This window comes from Centruroides sculpturatus, unplaced genomic scaffold (assembly GCF_000671375.1).
Source record: "Centruroides sculpturatus isolate CEXI.00-Female unplaced genomic scaffold, Cexi_2.0 scaffold345, whole genome shotgun sequence".
NCBI classification, from domain to species: Eukaryota; Metazoa; Arthropoda; class Arachnida; order Scorpiones; family Buthidae; genus Centruroides; species Centruroides sculpturatus.
This window is the reverse complement of record NW_019384515.1, coordinates 136097-152825: the sequence shown is the minus strand read 5'-3', so window position 1 is coordinate 152825 and position 16729 is coordinate 136097. Positions and strand designations below refer to the sequence as shown.

Below are 16729 nucleotides of genomic sequence, written 5' to 3'. Positions count from 1 at the left end.
CACCACAGTTTTCAATTAGATACAAATTAGAAAATACTTGAATTGTAATCAACGGAGGAATAGTATATGGCCTTAAATGTACATATTGGTTTAATAAAATCTCAGTGAGCTTTTCAATTGAAAATTGTGGTGTGATAAATCCGTAAAATTTTAGCCAAACTACAAAGGCAAAAGCTTCATTTTTTGGAAATTTTTAATGCCAATAACGAATAAAATATTTATTAAAGTGTGACATACTTAAGATAGGATTCCTATCCCTATTTTCACCCCTTGACTTATAATTTCTGAAATGTAATGGCATTAATGTTCTATACATAAAAGTACTTAAAGTGAAATTTCAAAATTTTTGATCCAACGGATCATAAAATTTAAAGCAAAAAACACACACACATATCTATATACTGTATATATGTGACCATAAAACGTTAAGAAATGTAAAAACCAGGTGGTCGAAATTTAACTATCTCTATTCTATAAGTCCACCAATGACCGAGTAACATCGAACATTGGTCGCGGGTTCGCGCCTGGAGTTTTCGAGGTTTTCTTCACGTGTCTAACAGTTTAAACATGGACAGTTTCCCATAGAAAGTGCTCCCGTAGTTGATCCACGTGCTGCGTAAATGTGGATCAACTACCAAGATGGCCTATCAATTCTATTATGTCGATTAATTAACCTCTTTAACAGACGAGAAAATATAGATAATTTAAATATAAAACATTGTTTTATTTATGTAAAACTTTCAAAAACGATACAATATTTTAAAATTTAGTCATTTTAATGGTAGAGGTTAAAAATTAAAATTAAAATTTCCTTTAATTTCATTTTGAAGTTTGCTTTAATAACTTCATTTATATTTTATTATAAATATTATGTAAAATAATGTTGATAAACATTCGTTTTCTATTTATAAGTTTTGTGTACAATTATTAATATAAGAATTAATTGACCACTAAATTATAAACATTTTCATATTTTAAGTCATAAAGATAGATTAAATTTGTCGTTAATCTTTCACATGCCATCANATATATATATGCCTTCAGTAGATACTTAGCTGAAGAGGAACACTATCCATACAGCTATACAACAGCTAAGAGATCCACTGTTTAAAATATTAAAATCTATGTAATTTGGTGTAAATAATAAAGAGTTAATAATGATTGATAAGTAGTATACTGTATTATTAATATTATGAATGATCGGCACGTTTTATCGATTGATATCGAGCGATTCTACCAAACTTGTCCATACTTTAATTGGGTATCACGTGTAAGGATGCGGATAAATCAGGGATTTAAGAGCAAAAAAAGTGAAAAAAAAATTAGAATCATTTATTGTGTGTTTTTTTTTTGTAAAATTTTTAAAGCTCGATTCTTTTCTGAAGTCAAGAAGAATCAAAAAGGAGTGGCGAGTGCGGTTTGATACCCCTAGAAAGCAGTTTTTATAAAGAAGAGAAATTTTATTACTATGGTGTATTTACAGCATAATGCGCGAAAAGATATTTGCAGTGAATCTATCCTCAGATTTATATTCCATTAAGGTGGCCGGGTATACCCAGTTTAACCATTTCTTCTTATGCCTTGATGTATTTTTTAGTGCAGAAGTGTTCGATACAAAGATGAACGAAGAGGGAGGACCGTGGATAACTCGTAATGTTAGTCATTAATGTTCGATATTTTTCTTTCTCTAGAGATTTGTTAAGAATAAAAACCGAAATTTATCTTTAGATATTGTGATGAAAGATTTCAAGAGGGCTGTTCTAAGGCTTTACTTTAGGCGAGTCTACTGCATCAAATTTGCATCAGAATATATTTGCCATAAAATAAATCAATTCTGACGAGTTTCTATTGTAAAAATGTATATATTAAATTTTCTAATTTTTTTTTTAATTTTAAAGTTAAAAAGTACTTTCTATGGTTTTGACACTGAATAAATAATGATTTATTAATTAATAAATCAAAAGCGAGTGTAAGTGAAATCGAATTATAACCTTTATTTTGTTTATAATCGGTGACAGATTTAAAGGTAAACAATCTTAGATAAATATATCGGGAAAAAAAGTAAATTTAATTATCAACCGGTCATTCTAGAAAGAGGAAGAAAAAAAAAAAATTAAATTAAATTACGGAAAAAATATTTTTCGATAGCTCTTGAGAAATTCGAAAAGTTTGATCGGAAATCTTTAGAATTTCTTCGTTTTTTTTTTTAAAGGAAATTCTTACCTCGAGATTGTCAAAAGTTATGAATTGCTAAGATTTTAATAAACTGAATTAACAAAAAAAAAAAAAAAACTTGACGAAATTTATGTTTATTAATTACTTCGATTGGGAGAAGTGAATATTTCCAATGCTAAATATAGCTTATACATTAATTATCTTACTGTTAAATGTTGGTTTTATGGTACATATTACTTAAAGAACGAATGGTTACTTCAAATTCCAAGCAATGTCCAACTTATCTGGCTAATGTTACCGCAAATCTAATCTATTTACAAAGATACCCTATCCCCAAATGACGATTCTAAACTTATCTTTCGATTTTATCGTTGGAAATTTTACAAAAATTTAAATTCTAATCTTAAATAAATGCATTTATCAACACAGAAATATCTTTTCTTTTTTTTTTCAGGCCATTTAATGTGATAAAAATACAAAACTAGACAATTATATCTGAAGTATAAGTATCAGATTCTAATCCTCCTTCGACAATCGCCTTATCTGCATAGAATTTACTCATTGGTTTATTACCTGGAAAGCCTCTAAAACCATTTAAATTACATTGTTAAATGATGCGGGTCAATTGTACGTGATGTTTTTTTTAAAAAAATGCAAATTATACAATATTTTAAAACGAAACTTCTCTTTCCGGAATTAACTCCTAACTTAAGATATAAACTTTATAATTCTAGCAAGAAAAATGCCCGAGTTCATTAAACGAATTGCCCGAAGATGGGGGGATCCATAGTTACAAATCGCGATACTTATCTATCTAAATTAAGTCGTATTATAATCAATAACAAATATTTAATTATCATTAACTTAGTAATTTTATAGCTCGGCCGTTTAATTTGCATAAATCGGTATCAAGATGCTGAGAGATAAATGCGATCAAACACGAATCAAACATTTAACTAATGCTAAAATGCGTACGATCAATCAAAGCGAATTTACTTTACAAAATTTATTCGATTTATCGTGAATATTTCACGATAAATCGAGTGTACAGTTTACAAAATATCATGAAAAATTCCCGTAGTAACGAATGGTGTGCGGTTTTAAAATAGTTTTAAAAATATTGTTAATTGATTATCAAAAGAAGAGTTGGAATTCCACCGATTTCTAAATATTTAAGAAATAAATTAAAGTAAATAGTTTGGTCATTGAAAAAAATAATAATAATAATAATAATAATAATAATAATTCGTTATGAATAATGTATGAAACTTCAAAAAAATCATTTATTAATAAGAACAGAAATCCGTCCAACTTGGAATTTATTATTATTATTTAAATTTAAAATATTAATATATTTTCTGAGGATAAAAAATCGATGGTTTGTAAAAATTTCGAATGTCCCTCCTCCGATAGCTTCAATAATATAACGATGATGAATGGTTATTCGGTATAAGAAACATAAAATGGTCCTTACTTTCCTGGACCAAATTTAAAGATTTCTCGAGGGATTCGACCCGGAGTCGAGTTATTGTAGGGCTTTTGTCCAGATTCTGGAAATCACAAAGGAAAAGAAAGCCAATATATGCATTATCCTATGGTTCCCTTCAACCGTATGATGATTCTTTCTATCCATTTCTTGATGGATTAACAGGAATAATTTAATTACGATGATTACTTTATAAAATTTTATCAATATTTCCTACGCCGTGCGTAATTCGAATACATTCCACCGTTTAAACTCAATTAGTATTTTAATCTTCATTAAATTTTATCACGTCAAATATAGCAATCTGCAAATGTTATTCGATTATCATCATTTTCAAATATCAGCTTCTCTAATGATTAATTATGACGTAGAAATCCTAATTAAAGGAAAAATTATATTTAAATACATGGAGGATATAGAATTTTCTTTTAAAATACAATAAGACAAGTTATATTAATAGAGTTAATTAAGGGAATTCTTAAAGATAATTAAGGAGAAAGATATATAAAAATGCACTTAAAAAGATTTTAATTTGATGATTTTAATTACGAAATAGAAGTTTAAGATTTAGATTTTATAAAAATAACTTTAAAAATTTCTAAATTTTAATTTAAAATTATCATTTTTTCTTTTTACTCGTTAGAAACGATAAAATTTAATTACTTATTCTTATCAATTAATGTAGGAAATTCACTAAAAAATGCCACAAAAGTCTTGTTTCTTATAGAAAATATTGTTCTTCTCGCTACATTAATCGAATAAAAAAGAGGAAAAAAAACTGTAGAAAACTCAATGAATTATTGGTAGAAATGGTCAAAGAAAGAAGAAAGAATGGGGCGATCGATAGAAATCTATAATTCAAATATTATGTAAGATAAGTCGAAACTTATGCTCTTAAATTAAATGAAAACGAAATTAAATATTATTTTAAATACGTTTTACATTAATAAATTATTTAAAAAAATAAATTACATTAAATATTTTCTTCGGCGAAGACGAGAAATTCGATCAAATTAAGTAATGTAATTCTCTCAGCTTACGATACCAGAAATAATTTTAAAATTTATCGAATATTAATTATAAAATTACAGATTTATTCGAGATTTAACAAGATATGAAGACTTGTGCACGTGTTGCAGGTGACAATTAGATTTCTACTTTAAATCCCTTATTGTGTACGGTTTTAATACCGAAACTTCAGGTAAATTCTTAACGATTCGTTTATTTTGAGAGTACCAAAACACGTACAGTTAACGTATTAATTACAGATAAATTTGGCACTGTATTAGCAAATTGTATCCACTTTGAGAGGAACTTGAAAGTCAGAAGTATGATAATCCGGTTTGCAAATGGAGAACAACGGAAAGGTTTCCATAACCATACGCTGTTTAGTAAATTAAAAAGATCTAAATGACGAATTTACAGATGAAAATTTACATATTTTGAAGAGATAATTTCGTACAACAGTTTCTAAAAATAGAAAAGAAAGAGTAATATATACTTCTTGAAACGTTCTCTTATGAAACTGAAGAATCAAATTTACAAAATGGATTCATACGAAGTATCATTCGCGCAACTATGCAACAGAATTGATTTATATAAAATGTAAGCTTCTATAGGAAAATACCTGATACGGATACATTTTTTTTTACGCTTTTAGAAGTGGAAGAACGGATTTCATAGGATTTCTTCGCATGAAATGTAAGAAACTTTATCTCGGAGAAAAAGAGAATAAATTCTTCCACTTGCCCGTTCGAGTTTATAGACGGGAAAAAAAACTGTTAGAGTAGAACATATTGAACCGACATTTCTTAATACTAAAATTTCTCGATGCAGAATTGTACAAGGGGATCAACATTAAGAGGAATAACAAAGAATATTTTTGGTATTTCGAAAACATATATATATATATTCCTCCAAATGTAATTGGCCGATAATTTTGTCGAAAAAAGATTAGAATTTTAAGAAATATATCGTATTTTCTTGGTAAAAAAAAAAATCGAAAATATGTAGAGTACATTTTGATGTGTATCATGTTTTCTAGATAAAAATTTATATATCTTCGCTGAAGGAATCCGAGATATGCGCCATAATATCCTTTTATATGGCGATTACTATAAATATATTAATAGTTAGGTTTGAAAAAAGTTAATTAAAATAATTTTTTAAAATATTTGGATATAAATTCTATTTTTTCGAATTAAAATTATCATTCTTAATTGTAGTTTACATTGATTTTTATGCCTGTATTACATTATACTTCGATAAGAACATCCATCCTTATGGATAAATATTATTATAATTCAAGTTTAATGTTACATTACTTTGTGCCATTTAAAAATATAAAATTTTAACATTTACTTAGTAAAATTTCACCTCGAATTTTTCTAGAAAGAAGGTTTTCGTCTTATCAACTGCAAAACAGTAAGGTTGAAATTCCGGAAATGCGACTCTCTTCTTGTAATTACATTTAGGTTTATATGTTTAGAGTTAAATAAAATAAATTCTCAAATTAGGAAAAAAAAATACTTAGAGCAATCGAAAAAAAAAAATGAGCAGAAACTAATTTAATATGAGATAAATATCTAAATTCCTGGAAAATTTTAACTTCTTTCTCGTAATGTATTACGGAAGTAATTTCGCCAGATTGTTTCACGAAATGCTCTTTGGTAAAGACTGTTATGTAATAATTGGTACATGCTTTTACTGTGTAGTTGAATGTAGATTATAAGAGAGAGAGAGTTTATGTCTCTCGCACGTATTTGATTCGATTCTCAATTAAACTTTTGTATCGAGTTATACGCTACTTTAACTATTCGTTGAAATTCTTGCTGAAATCGAACAAACGACGAATCGTAGGATTAAGAAATTACGTGAATAAATTAATTTCGAATTGTCTAAAACTTAAGGAAATGGGAATTAAACCATACTTTTCATTCTCATGGTTCGCGCCTGACAAACGTAGAAGTTTACGTATTAACACATAAATAGGGATCAGTTTCCCATAGAAGATTCCTCCTCTATGCATTACCTTAACCCATCACTCCACCCCTTTCTATTCTTACCTCTTCAGTTTATTGTTGTTATATTTTTATTGTAATTAAACAACTCTTCCTAATTAAACTATGTTTAAAATCTTCCATACGAGAAAAAGGAAAGATATTCATTGAAGTATGTATATTCTATCCTGTCCCGGAATAAAATAACTTAATTACTAAAGTTTAATTGTATAAATTCGAAAATATTGACGAGATCAAAGCCACTAGTCATTTAGCTTTATCAAAGTCTTCAATTTTACTAAATACTACAATCGATACTTGCTGCATGATTTATGTACTATATTTACCTATTCAAAACTTCTAAAATCAATAATTAATGTATACAGAATAGAAATTCCATTTGCAAATTAGACATCTCCATTTAAATTTTAAAATTAATTTTTAATATTAATTAATGGGCTCCTACCATTAATACAATGTTCAAATTTTATATAGTAATTTATTTGAAAAAAAGTGCTTAAATCAATTACTTTATTTTTTAAATGATTGACACTACTTATTTAAAAAAATATCAATCTTTGGGAAAACGAAGGAAATACTTTTATAATCAATCATAATTTTTAAAAATTGTAGATCAACGAATTTCCATTCGTATCCATCTGTCCTCCTTTTAATCTCGAGAATGGAGTCTGATGGATGAAAGCTGAGACCAGATATTGAAAGCTTAGGGGCAGGAGACCCGGAATAACTATATGCGAATTTTCAATTTGGACCGGAAGTTACGTTATTTCAATTCAAAATTTTTCTCCTGAACGGAATTGTATAACCGGCATGACTCCATTGTTAATAGTAAAAAGTATGATGTACGGGAGTAAGACACTACTAAAGTTACGAGAATTGTGACGATATCACAATAAATAATTACAGTGACACGATGAAAATACCTTTAAAATATGCGAATGTTTTTGATAAAATTTATAGAAAAAATGTGGGCTAAACCAGGATTTTGTAATCGAATTGGAAGTGATAATGAAATGAAAACAAAATCGTCTAGTAGCAAAGAATTGAGTAAACCCGTTTTACTCCTCTGTCATCCTTCAATTGAATAATAAAATTTCGTATTAAAAAAAAAAAGTTTTCCTTTTCAAGTAAATTCTCTTGACAGATGCAATTTTGAAATTCAAACATATTTTACTGAAAATAATTTTTAAATTCTTTAGAAATCTCTTTGTTCGACGGTATACTTTTGGGATCAACGGCGTAATTCTTTAGAAAATAACTCATTTTGTCACTGTAGAATAAAGTGGAATGAGAAATAAGAAATGCTTTATATATACCTACAGGGTACTGTTTGCTTGTATTACGTTCGAGTTGGGATATGTGGAAAACCAAGCCAACTCTAAACACATTTCTTAACGTAAGTTCCTCACCGAGAGAGAGAGAGATTTTCTACATTACACTTCAATAGTTACTAAGAGAATTTTTTTTCGGCAATCACTACGGCTGATATTTGAGAAAAATATTATGTCTTAAAACAATTTCCAGTCCAATTTTAAAGCGGTTTACGACACCGAAAATATTTTTTGAAAGAGACTGTATGGATTTCGAGAATCTACCAAACAAGATATAATTTGTTCCTCTTTCTGTATGACGTTTCCAATGTCGTCACTTCGACGATCCAATAAGTGATGCTGTCTTATTCAACTCTTTACCAGGATTTTCCAGTGGAAAATTTTTGGCTTTATATTTGTGAAGTTTTTCAGAATAAAAACTTCACAAATATAGATCCATTCTACATCTTTAAGTTNATTTCTTAAACGAATGAAGATTTCGAGATATTTTAAGCAATAAATGATTTTATTTTTTAATAATAATAAATTGAAATATTTATTATAAAAGTTGAAATGTTTGAAACTTTGGTGGCTGCAGTTCTTTTTTTTTTCCGAGATACTTTGACAACTGTCCCTCGATACTTCAAGATTTCTTTCCAAGTAAGGATGGCTGATGATGAACTGTCTGCACGAAACGACGAATATTGTATTACTCCTCGGAATTCTTAGTCTTTCAAATAAAATTGCAGAAAAATTCGATCCTAGGCTGTCCTTTTCTAAAGTAGTTTTGTTTGTATGTTATAAAGGACGTCACCAATCGATCGACTGGTCGTTATTTTAATTATATTACAATTTATATCGTAACATCTTTATTTTATTAATTTAAAAAATAAAAAAATAAATATAAATTTTTAAAGAAATTCCTATTTTATGCAGTGGAGAATTTAGAAGAACTCAAAGAAGCCCTATAGTCCCCGTGGATTCGCCCTGTTTATATATAAAATGAAATTAATATTCGGCTTATAAAACCCTCTTAAATCATGAGTTTTATTCTTTGGCTTTTATAACTAACTCTAAAGTAAATAAATAAATAAATAATAAGCTTAATTCTAATTATATTTGCCTAAATCCTTCAAAGAAATTTCAATTTAAAATCGGATTGAGAACATCAATATCAATTACATTAGCCTGGATAACAAAACAGATATCATCATCATCATTTCTTACTTAGTCTAGCGATCTTCGAAGCCATTCAAAGACTCTTATTCTAATACAATATTTCTTTATCTGATTTACAATATATATAGAGCTATATACAAACGTTTTATTATTTATTTTAGGATTTTATATGTTATATAAGTACGTAAGATAAATTAGAGAAACTTGTGTAATTAAACATAATTTTAAGCAACCTTTGAACAATGGACAGTGATGGGAATATATAAATAGCCGTTGTTTGAAAGTTATTAATATACATTTCAAAAAGGAAAACGTTCCCAAGAAAAATGGCCGCCGTTTAGAGGTAACCGTTACTAAATGTTCAACTGTATATTACTTTAATAGCCAAATTTTCGCAATAAAATTAACATAACCAACTAATACGACTCTGTATTTTAAACTATCTGTAATATATTTCATTATACATGTTCAATTTTAATAGTTTTCCAAAATATATTTGAAATATTAAGGTAAGTGAGAATGGGCCAACGTAAATTTATACTCAAACTGTTATCTGTAAGTTAAAAATAATGCTCTCTAACATTGAGGCATTTGTTCCATTGGGTAACTGACGATTCCATGCTTGAAGAAGTCCTCTGGTTTCTGCTTCAAGAAATTTGTAATTACCTCCTGCACCTCTACATTCGAGGCAAACCTGAGACTCTTCAGGTGCTTCTTTAATCCACTGAAAAGTTCTTACTGTAAGATGAAACCCTGCAAGTTCTCCGCACAGCCNAAATATATTTAAATATTTTATAATTAAATTTTATCGATTTCGATTATTTTTATCGATTTTATATAATGGCGTGTATTATCGAAATGGACTTACTTCCTTTTCAAATAATTGTTTAAAGAGAATTCGTGCGTTATCTTGAGAAAAACTTTTCTTCATTTTTCTCTCTCCTACAGAAAAAAAATTTTGTGTATTTTTTATGCTAAAAGATCTTTGTCTTAATGAATTTATTAATTAATAATACATAATTATAAAGTGAATAAGAAACCATTTAAATATAAATAATCACACAGGGAACACAAACATAGGTACACAGTTATGAGAATAACATTTATTTTTATGCATAAATTGAATCAGGAAATTAGGAATACAAAGTAATTAAAAGAAAAAAAATGGACACCGAACATCTGTATTTCTCAGATTCATAACTGAATACCTTCTTTATCAACTCCCCCCCCCAAGTATAAGAGGGGCCTCATAGTCTCAAAATTTTGGTAGTCTGGGGCCTGGGCCAACTGTGGTGTTGCCTCTTCTATCTGAGCTTCTTCTGTACGTTAAATTTCGAGTTGCATTCTTTTATTTATATCTATAATACATAATGCTTTTTACTGTATTCCATTCAATTAACATTAAATGTTGATTTGCATGCAATAAAACAATATAAAAATCAATATAATGTGTCATAAAATAGGAAAAAAAATTGCAATAATAATAAAATAAGATGTATTTTATTATTTTTCTTTCCAGATTTTTAAAAACAATGAATTGTGATGTTGTTATTTATAGATTTATATAGATTCTACCTCAACATTCCTCCTTCATACATCAACATGTTTATTCATATCAGTAAAAATGTATTTAAGGGAACGTTATCAGTTGAATATAGTCTACATGAATAAAATAAATAAATAAATAAATAATAAGCTTAATTCTAATTATATTTGCCTAAATCCTTCAAAGAAATTTCAATTTAAAATCGGATTGAGAACATCAATATCAATTACATTAGCCTGGATAACAAAACAGATATCATCATCATCATTTCTTACTTAGTCTAGCGATCTTCGAAGCCATTCAAAGACTCTTATTCTAATACAATATTTCTTTATCTGATTTACAATATATATAGAGCTATATACAAACGTTTTATTATTTATTTTAGGATTTTATATGTTATATAAGTACGTAAGATAAATTAGAGAAACTTGTGTAATTAAACATAATTTTAAGCAACCTTTGAACAATGGACAGTGATGGGAATATATAAATAGCCGTTGTTTGAAAGTTATTAATATACATTTCAAAAAGGAAAACGTTCCCAAGAAAAATGGCCGCCGTTTAGAGGTAACCGTTACTAAATGTTCAACTGTATATTACTTTAATAGCCAAATTTTCGCAATAAAATTAACATAACCAACTAATACGACTCTGTATTTTAAACTATCTGTAATATATTTCATTATACATGTTCAATTTTAATAGTTTTCCAAAATATATTTGAAATATTAAGGTAAGTGAGAATGGGCCAACGTAAATTTATACTCAAACTGTTATCTGTAAGTTAAAAATAATGCTCTCTAACATTGAGGCATTTGTTCCATTGGGTAACTGACGATTCCATGCTTGAAGAAGTCCTCTGGTTTCTGCTTCAAGAAATTTGTAATTACCTCCTGCACCTCTACATTCGAGGCAAACCTGAGACTCTTCAGGTGCTTCTTTAATCCACTGAAAAGTTCTTACTGTAAGATGAAACCCTGCAAGTTCTCCGCACAGCCATCAAGAATAAGCGCAGAGGCATGTCAGAAAGCATGATTCTCTTGCATGATAATGAACACTGCCAACGTGATTCCTGACAAGCTTGAGAACTCAAATAGGAAATTCTGCAGCACCCACCTTACAGTCCAGACCTTTCATCATGCGGATTTTATGTATTCGCTGAATTAAAGAACTAACTAAAGGATCTCAGGTGTTCCTCGGATGCGGATATGTAGGAGTTAGTCACAAATTTCCTGAAGCAGAAACCATGGATTATAAGAGTCGTTTACTTAATCATTTACTATTAATATATTCTTGTTTTCTCATTTGTGTAATTTTAATTGAACAAATTTTTCATTTCGTATTACAAATTGAAAATAAAATTTTATCATTTTAATTTGTGATTAAAAATAATAATAACAATAATTTTATTATTGATATAAAACCAGGTGGTCGAAATTTAACTATCTCTATTCTATAAGTCCACCAATGACCGAGTAACATCGAACATTGGTCGCAGGTTCGCGCCTGGAGTTTTCGAGGTTTTCTTCACGTGTCTAACAGTTTAAACATGGACAGTTTCCCATAGAAAGTGCTCCCGTAGTTGATCCACGTGCTGCGTAAATGTGGATCAACTACCAAGATGGCCTATCAATTCTATTATGTCGATTAATTAACCTCTTTAACAGACGAGAAAATATAGATAATTTAAATATAAAACATTGTTTTATTTATGTAAAACTTTCAAAAACGATACAATATTTTAAAATTTAGTCATTTTAATGGTAGAGGTTAAAAATTAAAATTAAAATTTCCTTTAATTTCATTTTGAAGTTTGCTTTAATAACTTCATTTATATTTTATTATAAATATTATGTAAAATAATGTTGATAAACATTCGTTTTCTATTTATAAGTTTTGTGTACAATTATTAATATAAGAATTAATTGACCACTAAATTATAAACATTTTCATATTTTAAGTCATAAAGATAGATTAAATTTGTCGTTAATCTTTCACATGCCATCAGAAACACTTCGAGTAGATAATTATTATACCCGTTATATATTACCTCATTTGTATATTAAATGAATAATGCAAGAATTCATATTATAAGTTTAATAATAACGATTTTTTTAAAAAAAAATACATATACTAGATCAGCAGAACTGGTCAGAGCCGAATCTCTTCCCAATTCAGTAACTACTCAGATAATGTGTCCCTCTTGCCACGCGACAGAACTCACTATTAGGACATCAATCAAATGTTCAAAATGCTGGAAGAGCTTTTGTGAAAAGTGTGGACAATGCCCAATTGTAGAAGGAAAGGTAAGAACTTGCATAATGTATATAGTAATGTTAGTAAATGCATTTCTAGATTCATCTAAATATAGTTGATGCTAAGCAGAATTTTAAAAGAAATGGAAATGATAAAATATATATATATATATATTCTTTTTTTTTCCTCCAAAGAAATATTCGTGGATGTGCAATTCGTGCATACAACAAATCCAGTGTAGTAATAAATCGAAAGTCAAAAGTCAATCAACTCGAGAAGCTCAGGAGAATGTCAGAAGAGCAGATGCATCCGGTGAAATTATGCCCGAAAAGGTAAGGCAGAGAAAATCAATTGATTGACCAATTGTATCACTAATTATGTGATGTACCATTCCCTGGATAGAATTGAGTTTAACGAGAAGCGTTTCCTTCGGGGAATATACTGTAGGCAGTCGAGGAATAATATATTTAACATTATTATTATTTTCTTTTTTTAATTTGCTAAATTATTCAATATAAATTATATAAACTTTTAATATATAAGAATTAATTAATACTATATTATTAGCTATAAAATTTAATTTAATTAATTAAGATATGAAAATTTAATACTTTTGATAATTAATTTTATGAGTATTTTATCAGTTAAAGTAAGCGAAAATTATCGTGTAAAATTTTTGATTTATGCATTTAAATATAAAAATTTCTTAAACGAATGAAGATTTCGAGATATTTTAAGCAATAAATGATTTTATTTTTTAATAATAATAAATTGAAATATTTATTATAAAAGTTGAAATGTTTGAAACTTTGGTGGCTGCAGTTCTTTTTTTTTCCGAGATACTTTGACAACTGTCCCTCGATACTTCAAGATTTCTTTCCAAGTAAGGATGGCTGATGATGAACTGTCTGCACGAAACGACGAATATTGTATTACTCCTCGGAATTCTTAGTCTTTCAAATAAAATTGCAGAAAAATTCGATCCTAGGCTGTCCTTTTCTAAAGTAGTTTTGTTTGTATGTTATAAAGGACGTCACCAATCGATCGACTGGTCGTTATTTTAATTATATTACAATTTATATCGTAACATCTTTATTTTATTAATTTAAAAAATAAAAAAATAAATATAAATTTTTAAAGAAATTCCTATTTTATGCAGTGGAGAATTTAGAAGAACTCAAAGAAGCCCTATAGTCCCCGTGGATTCGCCCTGTTTATATATAAAATGAAATTAATATTCGGCTTATAAAACCCTCTTAAATCATGAGTTTTATTCTTTGGCTTTTATAACTAACTCTAAAGTAAATAAATAAATAAATAATAAGCTTAATTCTAATTATATTTGCCTAAATCCTTCAAAGAAATTTCAATTTAAAATCGGATTGAGAACATCAATATCAATTACATTAGCCTGGATAACAAAACAGATATCATCATCATCATTTCTTACTTAGTCTAGCGATCTTCGAAGCCATTCAAAGACTCTTATTCTAATACAATATTTCTTTATCTGATTTACAATATATATAGAGCTATATACAAACGTTTTATTATTTATTTTAGGATTTTATATGTTATATAAGTACGTAAGATAAATTAGAGAAACTTGTGTAATTAAACATAATTTTAAGCAACCTTTGAACAATGGACAGTGATGGGAATATATAAATAGCCGTTGTTTGAAAGTTATTAATATACATTTCAAAAAGGAAAACGTTCCCAAGAAAAATGGCCGCCGTTTAGAGGTAACCGTTACTAAATGTTCAACTGTATATTACTTTAATAGCCAAATTTTCGCAATAAAATTAACATAACCAACTAATACGACTCTGTATTTTAAACTATCTGTAATATATTTCATTATACATGTTCAATTTTAATAGTTTTCCAAAATATATTTGAAATATTAAGGTAAGTGAGAATGGGCCAACGTAAATTTATACTCAAACTGTTATCTGTAAGTTAAAAATAATGCTCTCTAACATTGAGGCATTTGTTCCATTGGGTAACTGACGATTCCATGCTTGAAGAAGTCCTCTGGTTTCTGCTTCAAGAAATTTGTAATTACCTCCTGCACCTCTACATTCGAGGCAAACCTGAGACTCTTCAGGTGCTTCTTTAATCCACTGAAAAGTTCTTACTGTAAGATGAAACCCTGCAAGTTCTCCGCACAGCCATCAAGAATAAGCGCAGAGGCATGTCAGAAAGCATGATTCTCTTGCATGATAATGAACACTGCCAACGTGATTCCTGACAAGCTTGAGAACTCAAATAGGAAATTCTGCAGCACCCACCTTACAGTCCAGACCTTTCATCATGCGGATTTTATGTATTCGCTGAATTAAAGAACTAACTAAAGGATCTCAGGTGTTCCTCGGATGCGGATATGTAGGAGTTAGTCACAAATTTCCTGAAGCAGAAACCATGGATTATAAGAGTCGTTTACTTAATCATTTACTATTAATATATTCTTGTTTTCTCATTTGTGTAATTTTAATTGAACAAATTTTTCATTTCGTATTACAAATTGAAAATAAAATTTTATCATTTTAATTTGTGATTAAAAATAATAATAACAATAATTTTATTATTGATATAATTTAATTATAATTAAATTTAGTTTTATGTAAAATTAACTACTGTATTTATAATTATAGTAATTTTTGTAATTTTTTTGTTACAAAATCCTTTATTAAAATCGATTTAAAAATTAATTTAGTAATTATTGGTAAATTTATCATCTCTTAGAAATTAATTCTTAAAATATTGTATATGCCATTTTTTAATTATCAATTTTAATACCGCATTAACTCAGTAACCTTCGATTCCATTCTTCGAGAAAACGATTCAATGAAACAATAAAATAAGATTCATTTATAATTGAAACAATCAATTCTCAACTTTTATCGAGAAATTTTCTTATAAAAAACTTAAACGAATTGATTGATTTTTTAAATATATATATATATATAATTAATTAAACTATTAAATTTATGAATTTAAACGTTTCTTCTACTCGTTTCTGCGGTGCCTCAAATGAAATTTCAGAAATTACTCAATCGCAAATGACTCTTAGATTAAATTACCTAAACTGTACTGCTAATCGAGTGATAATGTAATCATTAATCCTATCAATTTCGTTGAAGAGGAATTATTTTTTTTTTAACAAAAAGTTGTAGATTAACCTTTTATTATTTAGCCTTTCATTACTTGTGAAAAGTACTTAAAGCACCAAGTAAATGGTCTGACATTGACAGATGATCTCGACCGAACAAATTTTCAATGACTACTTTACGAAAAGAGGGAAATTTTTCCGCACAGAAAGATAAAATTATCACTAAAGAAAAATATGACATTAACAGTATTCGGATTTTTTTTATTTTCATATTTATTTTATTTATTTGTTAACTTTGTTTTCTATGAAAGCGCACGACTTATATATCTAAACACACGCTTCATTCATTCTTGAATAATTTACGATTTTATTTAAGTGCATTAATAAAATTTTGTTATGATATATTTTAGTCGTCTTTTTCTTTATTTTATTTTACTGAAAATATCAATTTTTATATCGAAATTTTAGCCGGAAGATTGTTAAAATGTAGCTCAACTCATTCATCTGAATGTTGTGTATGTATGTGAAGAGCATATGAAAGATACAACGACCGACATTTATTTCAATAAAGAAAAGTATTGTAAAACATTGACATTTCTGTCGAAACCATTTCAGAGTAGTTTCTTTCTTTTATATATA

At 27.9% G+C, this 16729-nt stretch overlaps 1 protein-coding gene across 4 annotated transcripts in view; it reads left to right on the top strand.

Annotated features, from left to right (window-relative positions):
- LOC111622542 overlaps nucleotides 1-16729 on the top strand; it is a 71222-nt gene that overhangs the window by 11058 nt on the left and 43435 nt on the right. For all 4 annotated transcript variants that reach the window (XR_002756288.1, XM_023364945.1, XM_023364947.1 and 1 more), the window contains exons 2-3: nucleotides 12857-13025; nucleotides 13170-13307. Coding sequence is in view for 3 of the 4 variants with exons in the window: in XM_023364945.1 (XP_023220713.1) it covers nucleotides 12857-13025; nucleotides 13170-13307 (307 nt within the window). In the remaining variant the exon portion in view is untranslated. The remainder of the gene's footprint in view (nucleotides 1-12856; nucleotides 13026-13169; nucleotides 13308-16729) is intronic.